We start from the raw sequence: 16,908 nt of genomic DNA, 5'->3' as shown, positions 1-16,908 counted from the left end.
TATGTAAATATACTTTGTGGATCTCTCGAAGAGATGTTAACGCGATTTCCGGGTAATAGCAAATTCAACATTCTGACAACTACTTACAAGGCATGGATGAGGATACAAATATGTACAATATATACGGTAATGGATTGTCTTCATTCATACAAGCTCTTCGGTAGCATTTGGTAATGTATATAGAGTGTAATAGTCCACTTCCATTCCATTTAATAGTGCATGACTGTCCTTTGGAGGTAGCAATATTCTCCTCCATAATGGTGATGAAGTATCAGGTAGTAGCCAGAAATCTTTCAAATTCTGCTTCCACCCGTAATCGGTAGGGATACGTGCTAGTGCACTGAGGTGGGATGAACGAGAAGAAGGTTCATCTGACTTCAGACGGAGTACTGATTTTATCATTGTCACCAATTTGTCAAGACCTAGCAAAGTACAGCAAACTGTGAAGCACGTCCTTTGAGGTACTTGTCTTGGATCCAATGCGGGAGCATCTAGCTCAGCAATCAATTCTTCACTCATAAGTTCTGGTGGGGTTGAGCTGAAGATATCTTCCGTGGTAGTTCCGTTAGATTTTAGCTTCTTATTTATTTGAACAAATTCGTAATCCGTAACGCCCTTCAACATCTGTACAGTTTGAACTGCTATCAAACACAGTACCCAAAAGGCTTGGAATATAACCCAACACAGTAAAAGAAAATTGAATGTATCATGATGTAACCCGAAACATAGATCTTCGTCTCCTAGAAAATGGCAATCTCCAAAATGTTTACCCTTTCTATTCTCTAAATAGTCTTCCAATTCATCAAAATATTCCATCATGAGAGGTAAGAACCACCATACTGATATTTCCAACAGCACTACAAACATGTAAAACAACTTGTGATTCAATAAACCAATTTGGTTGTAAACCCATGGACAAAAATGATCAAATGCCGATATTAGACAGGCAGAATCTCTGTCATATTTCGATCTAAGAGGGATTCTGATCCAAGTATGAACACAGAAGTGTTTGGCATCAAATTTTCCCAATGATAATAGCTCTTTAATGGTCTCTCTAACTTTGTCATGGTCTACAGTTCCAGGAATGTACCCAGGATCTGACTTCATAAGACCAATAAATAGAGTGATTAACCCGATGAAGAAGCCTAGCATGATAATGTTACCGACAGGTTTCTCCGTAAATGTCAATATCGATATTTTCGTAAACCAAATGAAGAAGGCTATAGCTATTGTACCAGACAAGATACCCGCTAGTAAAGGTGAGTTAAGTATAGGGTGTCTCTTGGAAAGAAGGTACGATGGAACAACGAGTCTTGATAGAACTAAGCCAGAAATAACCAATACTATTGTATTGATCAAGAGCGCAATGAAGAAAGTTATTTTAGAAAAGATGTAAAACACTAATGGAATCAAAACCCATGGCAAGAAGAATGTTAGCATTTTCCCAGTACTAGCAGAAAAATATTGGGGCAAAGGGAATCCATTTTTATCGAATCCATTCTTGTACAAAGATGCTTCAAGGCTGCCAATAGAATACAATTCTTTCCCTATTGTGAAGCAGTTTTTACCATCGTTGGTAGTCTGGAAGAAATCTGATCCATGTTTAATCAAGAGATCCATAACAGGAATACTTCCCTTCACAGTACCCCAATGTAAAGCAGTAAAACCAGCATCATCTGCGTTCTTGACATCTGCGTTAAACTTAAGTAGATTTTCCACAGTCAACGCATCTGCCTGGTAAGTGGCCCACTGCAATGCAGTTCTTTGGTGCGGATCTGGTTGATCCACATCCTCTTTCCCATCAACGACGAAAAAAAGGACATATATCACTAACATGATATTGGATGAGAAAACGCTTGTATGAAGTAAATTGTAGCCCTGGCTATCGGTAATATTAGGATCTGCACCGGCTTTCAAGAGCTCATCCACAATGTACACTAAACCGGACTTGGATGCCCAATGTAGAGGCGTCGCGTCAAGTTCGCCGCCTTTAAAATTTACTTCTGCACCTGCACCAGCTAGATACTTAACTGCAGACAATCTGTTGTTAATACATGCCCAATGTAGTCCAGATACACGTTCCTTGGGGTCATAATCATTCGATAAATCAATCACTTTCGATTCCACCATTTCGCGTAGAGTTTTCATATCACCTTGTTTGCACGCTGCATGATACCTCTCAAGAATCGGATCTTTCTCAACACTACCCAAATCACGCTCCTCACCTTGATCATTTTCGTGCTTAAGCTCGCTAGAAGCCCTGGATATAACTGCCTTCATTGAATCCAATGATACAACCTCATTCTCATTCTCATTCTCATTCCCAAGTTCAATTGCGTCATAATCCGATTTAACATCTTCTATTGCAGGATCTGATTCCTTATCGACCTCTTCAGCTGTCATAATATGTAAGCTGTCTTTCGGTTTAGTATTTAAGCAAGTTGATGGTTATAGACAGTATGGTTAGCTCAGGTCCTTTATGTAGCTTTTTCTTTGATCGTTGGTTTAAGTATTTAAAAGTGTTTGGTTAAATCGGGCTATAGGCTTTTTTTACATTTTGAGCAGTCTATCCAGCCTCATTCCCGTTGACAAATATAGGCTGAGATGAGATATAAAAGGATGTACAAATCGCATACTGCTATACCTTGTTGATTGTTCTATATATCAATTGATTAGAGAAAGTATTTCTTTCGATAATTCTGGTGTTAATGGATCTTTTTGAGATGGAGTATTACGATATTTTTGCAATTCTTTTACAAATTCTTCATCATTCTTGACACATGCGACAGCATGCGCATTGGCGTTGAAGATAGATGACAAGAGTACGAGTAATCTTATCCTGAGGTCTGTATCCGTGTTTTGTGTTTTAAAGACTCTTATTGCTGTTTCGATAAGGTTTCGCTTCTCAGATAGTTCTTTGCAAATGAACGGAACGGTGCTTGCAATATTGGCAAATATGGCAGCAACGGCTCTCTGAGATTGTATATCGTGAAGTTCGAGAAGCTTGACCAGTATTTCGAAATTCTGTGCACTCTTAGGGTTTTCAAAGCAGAAGAACTTTGCAGAGATAGCCATTGGATTGGACATTAAATTGGAAATAAGTTCTAATGTCGATCTTTGAATTCTGACCGATGAATCCAATAAGAGATTCTCTATACTATCCCAATACTGAGCATTACTCAAGATGATTTTGCCGAGATCTACTCCCTGGTTTATAGTAGCCAAATTTGTCAACGCTAATAATGCTTCGTAAGTATCTAATTGTGTGAATTGAAGTTCCGATAAAGCGTTGTCATTTGGTAAAGGTAAATTTTCAAATAAGAACGGTGCTGCGCTCAACGGTGAATATTTGCTGAACGCAGTCTCTGGATTCACATAGATGAGTGTTTTCGATAGTGCTCTTATCGATAGAAGATACCATTCATCTTTAGAAAGGTTCCTTTTTTGTGCTAAAAATACCAAGAGCATCAATCCAGCACCCTGTTTCACACATTCTGATATCTGTGTTTTATCTCTTGTCACATTATATATGATTCTTATGGCTTGATTGTAAGATGAGGTGGATAGTTTTATCGATTTTAAAGAACCGATCAAGTCTAAATCGATAATATAATCACGGTTAAACTCTTCTATGTCCTTAACATTTTCCAATGTCGGCTCGTCATTCTTTTCTTGGTTGGTTTTCAATGAAGCTTTTAATTTATCGACTGTATCCTCATTCTGTGACGGGTGCTCACTTACGTTTGCTAATATAATCAAGAGTCCGTATAGATCAGTCGGTGTAGTGTCCTGTGACTTGATCAGCTCGATTATTTTCAAACATACATCACCGTTACCTCGTAGCAAGACTCTGACAGAGGGCTTCAATGTCAAGTAAGCTAAAGCTTCAGTATTAATCTCGATATTTTCGCCATTCGAAAGCGAGTCGATGAAAAGGTTGATGCAAGAGTTAAGAGTTTCCTTTTCTATCTTAGTGAATGACCAGATCTTGATCAAAACCAACGCAGTCAGTACTTTATACTTCTCGACCTTAAATGATTGTTGTAACGTCTTAAGGTAATGCTCTGCAATGAATCTTCTGACTGCTTCGTCAATACAGGAAACAGCCAAGAGACGAAGAGCCCCGTTTACAAGATGTTCATCATCCGCTGAAGAATTCAAATTCCTAGTCAATATGTCCTGGAAATCTGTCGAAAGAAACATGTCTCTACAAACGCCAAGGCAGATAGGGAACACCAAAGACATAGCATCTACAAGCAAACGTAAAGAAACATTGCCAGAATCTTCCTCGGCTTCAATTAACAATTGTTGTAGTATATTCCCACACTTCTGCTCCGTATTATCTGAATGGTTGGACATCAACGATTTCATCGTTACAAGAAGTAATGGCCGTATCTCTTGTATGCTACTTCTTAAAAGTATTCTTCTGCAAAGAAACTCCAATTGACCCCAATCCTTCACATAACCGGCAAGCATCGGCACACACTTCCAGCATCGTGTTTCCTCGCCATTGTTATGTATCTCTGAGGTCCAGTTTTGAATAACGTGCAACAAATCCGTCACGTCCTTCGGAGATGAACATCTTTCTTTCAATACACTTTGAGCATCGGCACTATCACTGCCAACAATTCTATCCCAAACTTTATTCATAGCGTTGATATCTTTATTGAATTACAAAAAGAATAAATTCACAGAATTGAACTATCGGTACCAGCCCAAACAACTGTATGTTAGATCGGGTTTAGTTATCTCTGGTTTCGAACCCTATGATTAATCAAATAAAACTTCATTTCTCCAATTGATCAATTTCAACCATCTAACATCTTCAAAAACGAATAAGAACACAAACTGACGAGAGACAAGCAATGGCACCAGACATGAAGTTCCCATTTGCTGATGCACCTAGTATAGTTCAGGCGCATCAAAAGGATGATACTGTGGAAAACTTGCTGTTACAAAAGATCCAGGATGTACTACGGAAAGTTAAGGGACAACAGTTCACTAACAGGTATGTTAGTGAGATAATGATCCTCAGCAAGTTGATATACTTGTCAATTACAACACTAAGGTATAGGAGAACGCTTGGAGAAGAGTACGTTGATTTGGCGTATGTTGATAGGCGAGGAAAAGGTGTTGCGAGACTCCTGCGAAGGATTGGTTTCGCTATCAGTTATTGTGGGGTACCGTGGATATTATCGAAAGTATTCTACAAGTATAAGCTCAATGAGAGGGGATCTGGTTTCTTGAAAGTATTCAATGGCAAGAGTTTCAGGGACATCTTGGATTCCACTTTGAATTTGCACTTAATTATATTCTACTTGAGCGGACAGTATTATGATATCTCAAAGAGAATATTTGGAATGAGATATGTGGTTGGCCATGAAATGAACAAGAATGAGGTAGAATTCAAGAAGAAGTCATCGCAAAACTACAAGATTCTTGGTTTTATACTTGGTATGCAATTAGCTTCTAAGCTTTTACCGCAGATTGCAGAATACATCGCTGACAGAATTGGAACAGATGATGGGAAGAGCCACAAGAGTTTAAGTGCATTAGCTAAAAAACACACCTCAAAAGATCTTAGCGATCTAGAAGTCCTACCTTTCATCAAAGAGGATTCACGTAAGTGTGTTTTATGTCTTAACTATATGCTGGATCCCAGCGCGACTCCGTGTGGTCACCTTTTCTGCTGGGATTGTATCATGGAATGGACGTTAGAAAGACAGGAGTGTCCATTATGCAGGCAAAGGTGTCCGAGACAGCTGACGATACCTGTTAGATAAAGCTTAGAAGAATATCTAAATGTTTCAGCGAGCTTTCTTGTATTATTAAAACAATCTGCTGTATATAACGGGGTTAAATCTATATGCCAATATGGAACAGTAGTTGTTTTTGTTTGCTCTTTTTCTTACTACCACTAGCTGGTAATGCATTGTCTAACGAATCCAAGTTGATAGAATCGTTGTCGTTTTGAGGCTTACCCCAAGTGGATGGGTTTGGTATGGTAGTCTGTTTCACTGGAGGTGCAACAAATTTTTTCTTAGTAGCTTGTAACTTGGGGAAGCTGGTTGGATTAGGTGATTTGATAGCTGTCACATTCGGTTGTGAATTCACTACAACGGTTGAAGAACCTGGCGGTGATTGATTCTTCTTCGCATAGTTTAAAGAAGTTGATGACGATGAATTGGAAGTCAAACCGCTCCTAATAACTGGAGAGGACGGTGAAGAAGAGCCATTTTTCCGCAAATTAGTATACGAGGCTTTGGAGGAGAATATAGGTTCGGATACAGCTGGTAGAGACGTGAACTTCACGTTCGACCCGCCAACACCAGAAGAACTCTTTTTACCCCATTTACCATAAACTACGTTAACCGAAGATGATGAATCGGCGACGAGAGGTTTGAATTTCCCTGCATTCTCTTTCTTCTTCATAATGCCTTCGTATATAGCACGCAATCTTTTGTGTTTATCCGAAGTTGAATGATATAACTCCGATAAATCGTAAATTAGTAATTGTATATCATCCGCGTGTTGCTTAAACAAGTCTTCATATTTGGATTGAAGCTCTTGAGCAGAAATTTCGTTTTTGTTAAATAGGTCATTGATGATTAAGAAGGACTGGAAGTCTGGTTCAGAGTTCCCAAGGTAATGTCTTGCTCTTTGTTCCATTCTCCTCCTTTTGACATCTCTTGAGTTTGCAGAATTTGATTCCTCATTCTGTGCATCTATAATTCTTGTTGGATTGGAGAACGTAGTAATTTGTGATCTGAACTTCTTTGAGGTATTATCTATCAACGTCATAGCTCTTCTGCTATCACCTGCAAGATGAGGATGTTCTTTGATGATATGTGCTCTTAAGTCCAACTCATCACTGAAGACGACAAATTTGGCATCGAGGCAGGACGGTACCGTGCATACGTAATGGGCTGATTTGAAATGTTCGAATAAGTCCTCATAGTTTTTGAAATATTGCGGTTGTGATGGGTCTAGTTGATCACAGATATGACATCTTTCATGGGAAAGTTTCATGTGCTTATAAAGCTCATCGTCAGAGTAGAACCTTTTACCAGAGCAAAATCCACACATAGGATGGCCTTTAAATCCATCCTTAGGGTCGCCACGACTTTCGTGTATCTTTAATTGCTTAACAGTCATAACTTTTAACTCGCCGGGGAACGCTTTTTTATGCCCAGCACAAATCATACATATTGTCTTATTATGTTCTTGTCTCAAGAATTCGTTCAACTTCTTAAACGATCCAAAATCTTTATTGGCATCTCCAAACGGTGAGACGTATTTCAAAAGATTCATAGCATCATTCATAACATTTTTGCTGGTAAACCGTATCCCCAATTTCTCGTTCTTGAATTCCAATTTGGCCTTCTTATCCAAATGCTCATAAGTTTCTTTTATCTTATCCGTGAAGATGATATCCTCAACTTCACTTCTACAGAACAAACACTGTTTCTTTTCGTACAACGCTCTTTGTCTTAAACAACACTTGTGACAAGTAGGATGGTTGCACGGTGATAGGGCAATGATATGCAATTTTTCGGCACATATCAGACACACGTTGCTTGAGTCATCATCATCTGTCCCATTGCCAGTCCCCATAGATTTCTCATTGCCGTTAATGCCAGCCCATTTATTTGAGCTGCCAGTTACAGGATTCCAATCTGGATGCACCGAACTGCTATTTCCAGTGCTACCGCTGGTGGTGGCATGATGATTCTGGTTGCCATTTCCTCTTTTCCTTCCACGATTTGATGTAGACGGGCCCTGCGCTCTCCGAATTGGCGCAGACGCCGTAGAAATTCCCTGGTTAGAAGACATCTATGCTCTACAATAAAAGAGATCCTTTATTTGGTCTGATTGAGTGCTCAGGCCCATCTGTAAACTTACTAATGTTAACTCTTTCGGAAGTGGAAACTTCATTTCGCAACTTTTTTGATATTATACAAATTTTTTTTCAAGGCATTTATAGGCGTTAGCGATGGATGGTGGTTCAATTCTGCTGTAATAAGGCTAACTGACCGACCTCATACCATTCTGTTGCATCAGCCCTTGGGAAATGGTTGTAGGGTTCAATTTAAGCGCTACTTTGAACGTAGCCAGATTGTTCAAAGATCCTAAACTATGCATTCCCAGTATAAAGTATGCGAATTTCAATGAGATACAATTACCTTTACCGAGTCACATCAAAGCCATAGTCCTTGATAAGGACAACTGTTTCGCAAAACCACATGACGACAAAGTATGGCCTGAATATCAAGAACAATGGGATAAATTGAAACAGTTGTACCCGGGGAAAAAGTTGCTAATCGTCAGTAACAGTGCAGGCACGAACGATGATATTGGACACATTCAGGCGAAGACACTGGAGAAGAGCACTGGCGTACCAGTGCTCTTGCATTCGATTAAGAAACCAGGATGCCATGTCGAAATCATGGCCTACTTCAAGAAAAGCAAGGTATGTGAAGATCCATCCGAGGTCGCAGTGGTGGGTGACAGGTTATTCACCGATGTGGTAATGGCTAACACAATGGGTGCATACTCTGTGTGGTTACATGAAGGAGTCATCAAGAGCTCTAATCCGTTTGTGTTGCTCGAGCAGCAGGTGTATAATTGGTTGCAAAGGTGATTGCCAGGCGCCTGATGGCAGTTCATCTAACTTCTGTGGTTAAATGAATATTTATGTCACGTGACTGTATACGTCACGTGACTCCAACTTATGAACCAACCTTCTTCTTCTCCCCAGTAAATCCCACATAATTCATCTGGTGCAAATACTACTCATACTTGGCGTCCCACATCAGCTGAAATACACTTTGACTTGTAGAGGTGGTTGCCGCACTCTGCTTTGTCACATGTTACTGCCAGAGTTTTAACCACCGTTTAACCGCCCATTAGCTGTTTATATATTTGTTACTGTGAATAAATAATATTATTTACCCGGCCTTTGTTTATATCACGTGGTATGTTTATACTTCTCCCATGTGAAAAATAATGGTCCCACTTGACCTACCACAATGCGTCCAAAGAACAAAAAAGTTTCACAGAAATTAAGCATCGAATAGACATAAGTTTAGGTCTTCAACTCAGAGTTTTGACATGCTCACGGTTTGACTGATGGTTGATTATGGTTGAATTGGTAGTGGTAACACGGTTTTGAATTGTAATTTGGTAACTTTGAAACAATTGAATTTATAATTGAGTGTTTTTAGTGTTAGGGTTTATTGAATTTAGACACCTTTCGTTCAATGAGAATAGCAAGCACGCACTGGTAACCTTCTAACAGACATTTTCTTTAGCATACTAGACTAATATCACACAATGGCTCCGCTTACTCGTGCTCCTTCCTTGAAAGAACGTCTTTCTAGTACAGGTGCTTCTTTCACTAACCTGTTCAAATTGGGAAAGAAAAGGTCCCACGATGAGATGACAGTAAGTGACGATGAACGAGTAGAAAGTAACGATACTGCACCAGATGCAGCAGCATCGATTGTATCTGAAACAACAACAACAACCAGCGAAGATGCAGAGACTGAGGAATCGGAAGGTCCTTTGCGGAAAAGACCACACTCTGAAACAAATGATTTCAAGGCCAGGGAAAAGGAGTTGGATGAAGAGCTACCTGTTGAGTATAGAAAGTTTAGACCTAAGGGCTTCAAGTTCAATTTACCACCAACAGATCGTCCGATTCGTATATATGCGGATGGTGTGTTTGATCTTTTCCATTTGGGTCATATGAAACAATTGGAACAGTGTAAGAAGTCGTTCCCCAACGTGACGTTGATTTGTGGTGTTCCAAGCGATAAAGTGACGCACAAGTTGAAAGGGTTGACTGTCCTTACCGATAAGCAGAGATGCGAGACGTTGACACATTGTAGATGGGTTGATGAAGTGATACCGGATGCCCCATGGACTGTGACGCCGAAATTTTTAGAAGAACACAAGATCGATTATGTGGCACATGACGATCTACCATACGCTAGTGCTGATAATGACGATATCTACAGACCAATTAAAGCAATGGGTAAGTTTTTAACTACCCAACGTACCGAAGGTGTTTCTACCAGTGATATTATCACCAAGATCATCAGAGACTATGACAAGTACTTGATGAGAAATTTCGCAAGAGGTGCCACGAGACAGGAGTTGAACGTATCTTGGTTGAAGAAGAACGAATTGGAATTCAAGAAACATATTCAAGATTTCAGATCGTATTTCAAGAAGAACCAAGAATCTGTCAACGTCGCATCAAAGGACTTGTATTTCGAAGTTAGAGAAATGCTTCTTAAAAAGACACTTGGAAAGAAGTTGTATTCAAAACTTATTGGACCCATGGGTCATGAAAGCGTTAGAAGAAGTAAAAGGATTTCGGGTAGATCCCCAGTAACTCAATTCGCGAAAGACTACACTGGTGAAGAGGTTGAATCTCCAACTAGTGATAGTGATCCTGAACTGCATAGAGGTAGTTCTGAATCGCCGAATCATTTGTTTTCAGATGAAGATGACGACGAAGAGGAAGGGGACAGGGAAAGGTCACCAACTACCGATTGAAACGCCTCATATACTTGTTGTTTTACTTTTTATTATTTGATATCATTTCTACTTCGTTCGCATATATGTATCCTGTACCCGTTGTATACTTACATACATTTCTCTCTCTCTCTCTTTTATATGCCCTATTTCGTTGACATTTTAACTTTAACCACTCATTTAACTAAGTGAACGATCAAAGAAAAGAAGGAGAATAGAAAGGTTAATTCAAATAGCAGCGAATCACGGTCCTCGAAATAGACACTTTTTTACTGGATCCTCAGTTGATTGAAGCTTTTTTTGCAACGTAAGTTCATCATGCAATCGCATTCCATATCTTCATTGAAATATCTAGACGCAATAGACCTATACCAGTGGATTAAACAAGGACACACATCTCTAGGACAACCATTCCAAGTCATTGATGTTCGAGGTTCAGACCATATAGGTGGACATATCAAGGGATCCTGGAACTACCCTTACAGAAGGCTTAAATCGGATCTGAATTACGTAGATACATTGAGACAAGAATTACTTGATAAAGCTGAAATCGGAGCTGATGGTGCATCAGAAATTATTAACTGCGTTTTCCATTGCGCACAATCACAACAGAGAGGTCCTAGCTCTGCTATGCTATTTTTACGGTCGATACCAGAATCTCAGTTGAACAGGTTCCAAATATGGGTATTGAAAGGCGGGTTTAACTACTGGCAATCGAATTATGGGTTAGATGAAGCTGTTACAGAAAACTATAAACCCGATTTATGGTGAAGAGTCCTGTTCAGGCAACTCTTTTGATGATATGAAGACCACTGTCAGATTCTACAATATCACTGACTTGATCGATTTTCAAAGCAAACGCAGCCTTCTCGAAAGAAGGTTGCATTTCTCCATGACCGAAGAACCCCAAATCACCACCTCTTTTCGCTGATGAACAATCACTTCTCTCTTTAGCCAATGATTCGAATGGTTCACCACCATTCAATCTCTTGATATAAGTTTCTAATTCTTCTTTAGCCTCATCCTTAGTAATGGTAATATTTTCATTTCTATGAGACGCTGGTCTTCTAGAATCCTTGTGCTTAATCAAGAGATGCAAAGCTCTGACCCTCAATGGGTTCTCCTCTAAGTATTTCTTTGATTGGTCCTCATCTGTACCTGACGGTGCCTCCCAAACCGATTCCTTAGTCTCCGGGTTGAAGAAGTATTCACGTTTCTTCGATCTACTAAACTTGATAACCCAGGGTTCTGGAAGTCCTGTACCTGCCATGACGAAATTGTGGGGTAGATAAATTATAAGATTGGGTTATATATCACAATAATGGAGACATAATATGTACAGTGTAGTTAAATTGTCACCTGCTGTTACTGTTCAGTTCAATTCCCATTCAATTCATTTTCCCGTTATATATAAATGAGTGAATGTGACAATTCAGTCACGTGATGTGAGTCTGGAAATGTGCTGTTATTGGGTAAAAGACTCAGTTGTGCGCTTTGAAAACACTGTCCCATATAATATATCACTAACTGTATTGGTGGTACATCGGAGTATGTAGCATTTGAATGAACCATTCTATCACTCTTTCATCTTTCCAACCTGAAAGTAATCATTCTATCACAAGTGTCTTAACTACAGAGACTCAGAATTCAGGAAACAGCCTTTATTCACGTGATATTCACGTGATACGTTTTCCCAGTCAAAAAAACAATGCCGAATGCCGGTATCGTACAGCAATTTCTGAGGGAATCATTTGGTCCGAAAGAGAAGATTTGACTCTGACGCGTGACGCGCGTCAGAGTCAGATACATGAAGCCATACATATGAGTTGATTCATAGGTACTTATACAAACATTCCGCTAGTGAACAAGAAGACCCTTGATACGTAACTTGTATTTTGCTTGCATTCAAGTGACATACAAGCCATATACTGCTCGTCCTTACCGTTCCAAGGTGTTGGAACGTATCTCTCATGCATGTCACGTGACATGAATATCCTTTTTTGACTTGTTGAACTGTGAAAAATGAAAATGGAATCAAATGGTACCTAAACGATGCAGAAACCATTGGAATGGCCCTACCTTTCACATTCAGGTCTCTTTATCGTGTTCATCAATTGCTTGATAGCTCAATTGGTCAGTGTCGGGGTTATATTCATCGCTGGGCTGACTATATATATATATACAGCAAGAGGTGATCTATTTTTGTTTCGAGAATCCAACTCTAATCCAGTTTAAAGTTTTCGAGAAGCATCATCACGCAAGGTTCTATACCCATACATTATTCGGAAATTATGGCTATCATCGACGGTAAAGCTATTGCCAATGGCATTCGCGATGAGATTAAGGATGAAATCTCTAGTTTAAAGGAGAAATATGCAGTTTTCCGTCCCACTTTGACCATTTTCCAAGTTGGAAACAGACCTGATTCGAACACTTATGTTAAGATGAAGTTAAAGGCTGCTAAAGATGCTGGAATCGATGTTAAATTTATCCATTTGGATGAAACTGTCACCGAAGTGGAATTGCTCGGTCAGATCGACGATGAAAATAGCGATGATTCAGTGCACGGGATCTTGGTTCAGCTACCTCTTCCTGCACATTTAAACGAGGATAAAATCACGTCACGTGTCTCCGCTTGTAAAGACGTGGATGGATTCGGTCCCGTCAATATCGGTGAATTGAACAAGCGTAATGGTACTCCTTATTTCCAACCTTGTACTCCAAGAGGTATCATTGAACTGTTGAAAAGATCTGGAGTTACTATTGCTGGCTCTGAAGCAGTTGTCATTGGTAGATCCGATATCGTTGGTTCTCCAGTGGCTACTTTGCTAACCTCTTTAGATGCTACTGTGACTATTCTACACTCTAAATCTAAGGATTTGAGAGAGTTTATCAGTAGAGCAGATATTGTTGTAGTGGCCATTGGACAACCTGAATTCATCAGAGGTGAATGGTTCGCTAATAACAAGCGTGGAGCAGTGGTAATCGACGTTGGAACCAATTTCGTGAAAGATGAAACCAGGAAATCCGGTTATAGGAATGTCGGTGATGTCGAATTTGCTGCTGCGGAACCATACGTTAAGTTGATCACCCCTGTTCCAGGTGGTGTTGGTCCAATGACTGTGGCTATGTTGATGCAAAACACTTTTGAAAGTGCCAAGAGATATTTGGACAAACAGTTGAACTCTGGTAACGATTTCGAACCATTGAAGTTAAATCTTTTGAAACCAGTCCCATCTGATTTCGAAATTTCTAGAGCTCAAGTACCAAAACCAATCACACAAATTGCTGCAGAATCTGGTATTCTACCCTCAGAATTGGAACCTTACGGTGATACAAAGGCGAAGGTCAAGTTAGATCTACTAAACAGATTGAAAAACAGGGAAAACGGTAAATACATTCTTGTCACAGGTATCACACCTACTCCATTGGGTGAAGGTAAATCTACTACGACAGTTGGTTTGGCTCAAGCTCTAGGTGCTCATTTGAAGAAGAAAGTTTTCGCTAATGTTCGTCAACCGTCTATGGGTCCAACTTTCGGTATCAAAGGTGGTGCCGCTGGTGGTGGTTACTCACAAGTAATTCCAATGGATGAATTCAACTTGCATGTCACTGGTGATATTCATGCTATTTCAATGGCTAACAATTTGTTGGCAGCAGCTATTGATACCAGAATGTTCCATGAATCTACTCAATCAAATGCAGCTTTGTATAAGAGATTGGTGCCAGCAAAGAAGGGTGTCAGAAAGTTCACTCCAACCATGTTAAGAAGACTAAAGAAGCTTGGAATCAACAAGACAGATCCAAACGAATTGTCTGCAGAGGAAAGTGCCAGATTTGCAAGATTAGATATAGACCCTGAAACTATCACCTGGCGACGTGTTGTGGACTGTAATGACAGATTCTTGAGAGGAATTACTGTCGGCCAAGCCCCAACAGAACGTGGCCACACCAGATATACCGGTTTCGATATCTCAGTTGCATCAGAATGTATGGCTGTTCTTGCCCTTGCCAACTCTTTGGAAGATATGAGAGAAAGGCTAGGTAGAATAGTCATTGCTGCTTCCAAATCCGGTGAACCAATCACTTGTGAAGATATTGGATGTGCTGGTGCCATGACAGCTCTATTAAAGGATGCTATAAAGCCAAATATTATGCAAACTTTGGAAGGTACCCCAGTGTTTGTACACGCTGGTCCATTCGCCAACATTTCCATCGGTGCTAACTCAGTCTTAGCGGATAAAATGGCATTGAAGTTGGCTGGTGTTCCAACTGACTTACCAGAAGACGTGAAGAAAACTCAAAAGGGTTATGTCGTTACCGAGGCAGGTTTCGATTTCACCATGGGTGGTGAAAGATTTATTAACATTAAGTGTAGATCCAGTGGATTGGTGCCTGATGTTGTGGTCATCGTGGCCACTGTAAGAGCTTTAAAGGTTCACGGTGGTGGTCCAGAAGTTAAGGCTGGTGCCCCATTGCCATCAGAATACTTGAATGAAGATGTAGAATTATTGAGAAAGGGTTGCGCTAATTTGGCTAAGCATATCTCTAACGCAAGAGCGTACAATTTACCAGTTGTTGTTGCCATCAACAAGATGTCCTCAGACACTGACAACGAACATGAAGTCATCAGAGAAGAATCAATTAAAGCCGGTGCTGTTGATGCTATTGTATCCAACCACTGGGAAGAAGGTGGTAAGGGTGCAGTTGACTTGGCCGAAGGTATCATCAACACGGCTAACAATCAATCTAACGAGGACTTCAAATTCTTGTATGAAGTGGAAGGTCAATCCGTGGAAGATAAGATCTCTGCCATTGCTAAAGAAATGTACGGTGCAGGTGAAGTTGAATTTTTACCAGAAGCTCAAGCCAAGATTGATCTATACACTAAACAAGGCTTCAACAACTTACCGATCTGTATTGCCAAGACTCAATACTCATTGTCTCACGATGCAAATTTGAAGGGTGTTCCAACTGGATTCAAGTTCCCAATTAGAGACGTTAGAGCTTCTATCGGTGCTGGTTATCTATACGCTTTGGCTGCTGAAATCCAAACTATTCCAGGTCTACCAACCCATTGTGGTTTCATGAACGTTGAAGTCAACGAAGACGGTGAAATTGACGGTATGTTCTAAGTCGGAAAAGTTCAAGTTAATTCTGTTCGCCCCTACCTTCCTATATATATAATAAATATACAAGCAACAATACGTACGGTTCTAATGACAAATAAAAATGAACAGTAATAGACGGATTCATAATTTAGATTCACCTTTAAATAAGGCCAATATCGTCTGTTTCTCTGGGTACGCAACCAAACCTTCCTGTGAGATAGTGGCAACCAATTCCCTGGACTTTCTCTCGTAATAATGCCCTAAGATCAGATGCTTATCATGATGAGACCTGGGATTGAACAATTTGGCAAACATCCAGTCGTTTACCTTGGGGAGTTGATGGAAATGGATAGTATGATCCAAAGACACACTGAACTTGTGTGAATACATTGGAAGATTATGGAAAAATGGCAATGATAATAGAACGTACGAGTCAGAAAGATACGCAAATGCGACATAGTTAAAACGAACATCATTCTCCGGGCTTATATCTGCGTTTGGGGAGAAACCAGGAACTCCACTTGCAGGTATATTCTCACGCACACGTAAGTAATAATCCAACTCATCTGAATCTGACTCATTAACAAAGAAGTTGTCCGGGAACCGGTAATCAACGGTACCTGTTTCGAATCGATCACGGAGCTTCTTGGTCTCGGCATCAGAGCCTTGAAATACTGTTGATACACGTTTGAAATTGGGCAGCTTGCCCATCACCTGGTTCTCGAACAACTGTGTCGATTCACGGAATTTCTTGAAATCTGGTAACTTGGGCAACTTGCCAAGTCTATTCAACGCATGTAGCTTATCAGGGTCCGGTTGTCTGTAGAACAAGATCGTCGAAATGAATATCAGTTTGTCAAACTGGTACGCCTTTACCTGTTTATGAATGAAATTCTTACCAGAACGTAATGATTCTACATCGTAATCGATATCATGGTCTGGGTTACCTCCGATAAGGAAATAACAATGCAACGAACTCGGGTTGAAATCTACCGGAATTGTCTGCAAAGAAGCTAAAAGCGATTGTGAAACCAATATCCCGCCAAACGTCCCTCTACCACCAGGAGGAGCCTTAGGTTTGCTAACAGTTCTATACCTGGTCAGACTAACCTGCTGTAACCGTAACAAAGAGTGAAGCTTGTTCATTCTGAGCTAGTACTTTATTTCTCCAAATCTCCAGTGTCGTGTAGGATATTTCAACTGTCTTGTTCTCTCTACTTAACACCTAAGTAGCACTGGTAACTGGTCTAAGTAT

General features: G+C 40.1%; 10 protein-coding genes across 10 annotated transcripts; 5 read left to right on the top strand and 5 right to left on the bottom strand.

Annotated features, from left to right (window-relative positions):
- Positions 1-144: 144 nt before the first annotated feature.
- Positions 145-2,403, bottom strand: KLLA0_E16721g (uncharacterized protein; the record flags this gene model as incomplete). Its single annotated transcript, XM_454703.1, has 1 exon — positions 145-2,403. The coding sequence occupies one exon, from the start codon at positions 2,401-2,403 to the stop codon at positions 145-147; it is 2,259 nt and encodes a 752-aa protein (XP_454703.1).
- A 261-nt stretch (positions 2,404-2,664) lies between these two features.
- Positions 2,665-4,650, bottom strand: SHE4 (She4p; the record flags this gene model as incomplete). Its single annotated transcript, XM_454702.1, has 1 exon — positions 2,665-4,650. One exon carries the CDS (start codon positions 4,648-4,650, stop codon positions 2,665-2,667), a length of 1,986 nt encoding a protein of 661 aa, XP_454702.1.
- Positions 4,651-4,865: 215 nt separating this feature from the next.
- On the top strand, positions 4,866-5,783 carry PEX10 (ubiquitin-protein ligase peroxin 10; the record flags this gene model as incomplete). Its single annotated transcript, XM_454701.1, has 1 exon — positions 4,866-5,783. One exon carries the CDS (start codon positions 4,866-4,868, stop codon positions 5,781-5,783), a length of 918 nt encoding a protein of 305 aa, XP_454701.1.
- A 79-nt stretch (positions 5,784-5,862) lies between these two features.
- Positions 5,863-7,833, bottom strand: HEL2 (E3 ubiquitin-protein ligase HEL2; the record flags this gene model as incomplete). The annotated part of the gene is made up of 1 exon (XM_454700.1): positions 5,863-7,833. The coding sequence occupies one exon, from the start codon at positions 7,831-7,833 to the stop codon at positions 5,863-5,865; it is 1,971 nt and encodes a 656-aa protein (XP_454700.1).
- A 238-nt stretch (positions 7,834-8,071) lies between these two features.
- On the top strand, positions 8,072-8,641 carry GEP4 (phosphatidylglycerophosphatase; the record flags this gene model as incomplete). The annotated part of the gene is made up of 1 exon (XM_454699.1): positions 8,072-8,641. One exon carries the CDS (start codon positions 8,072-8,074, stop codon positions 8,639-8,641), a length of 570 nt encoding a protein of 189 aa, XP_454699.1.
- A 692-nt stretch (positions 8,642-9,333) lies between these two features.
- Positions 9,334-10,563, top strand: PCT1 (choline-phosphate cytidylyltransferase; the record flags this gene model as incomplete). The annotated part of the gene is made up of 1 exon (XM_454698.1): positions 9,334-10,563. The coding sequence occupies one exon, from the start codon at positions 9,334-9,336 to the stop codon at positions 10,561-10,563; it is 1,230 nt and encodes a 409-aa protein (XP_454698.1).
- Positions 10,564-10,860: 297 nt separating this feature from the next.
- On the top strand, positions 10,861-11,313 carry YCH1 (phosphatase YCH1; the record flags this gene model as incomplete). Its single annotated transcript, XM_454697.1, has 1 exon — positions 10,861-11,313. The coding sequence occupies one exon, from the start codon at positions 10,861-10,863 to the stop codon at positions 11,311-11,313; it is 453 nt and encodes a 150-aa protein (XP_454697.1).
- Positions 11,314-11,323: 10 nt separating this feature from the next.
- ESS1 (peptidylprolyl isomerase ESS1) lies at positions 11,324-11,812 on the bottom strand (the record flags this gene model as incomplete). Its single annotated transcript, XM_454696.1, has 1 exon — positions 11,324-11,812. The coding sequence occupies one exon, from the start codon at positions 11,810-11,812 to the stop codon at positions 11,324-11,326; it is 489 nt and encodes a 162-aa protein (XP_454696.1).
- Positions 11,813-12,833: 1,021 nt separating this feature from the next.
- On the top strand, positions 12,834-15,677 carry ADE3 (trifunctional formate-tetrahydrofolate ligase/methenyltetrahydrofolate cyclohydrolase/methylenetetrahydrofolate dehydrogenase ADE3; the record flags this gene model as incomplete). Its single annotated transcript, XM_454695.1, has 1 exon — positions 12,834-15,677. One exon carries the CDS (start codon positions 12,834-12,836, stop codon positions 15,675-15,677), a length of 2,844 nt encoding a protein of 947 aa, XP_454695.1.
- A 117-nt stretch (positions 15,678-15,794) lies between these two features.
- Positions 15,795-16,799, bottom strand: TES1 (palmitoyl-CoA hydrolase; the record flags this gene model as incomplete). The annotated part of the gene is made up of 1 exon (XM_454694.1): positions 15,795-16,799. The coding sequence occupies one exon, from the start codon at positions 16,797-16,799 to the stop codon at positions 15,795-15,797; it is 1,005 nt and encodes a 334-aa protein (XP_454694.1).
- Positions 16,800-16,908: the final 109 nt, after the last annotated feature.

The sequence above is a fragment of the Kluyveromyces lactis genome (assembly GCF_000002515.2).
Source record: "Kluyveromyces lactis strain NRRL Y-1140 chromosome E complete sequence".
In the NCBI taxonomy this organism is placed as follows: Eukaryota; Fungi; Ascomycota; class Saccharomycetes; order Saccharomycetales; family Saccharomycetaceae; genus Kluyveromyces; species Kluyveromyces lactis.
This window is presented reverse-complemented; position numbering and strand designations above follow the sequence as displayed.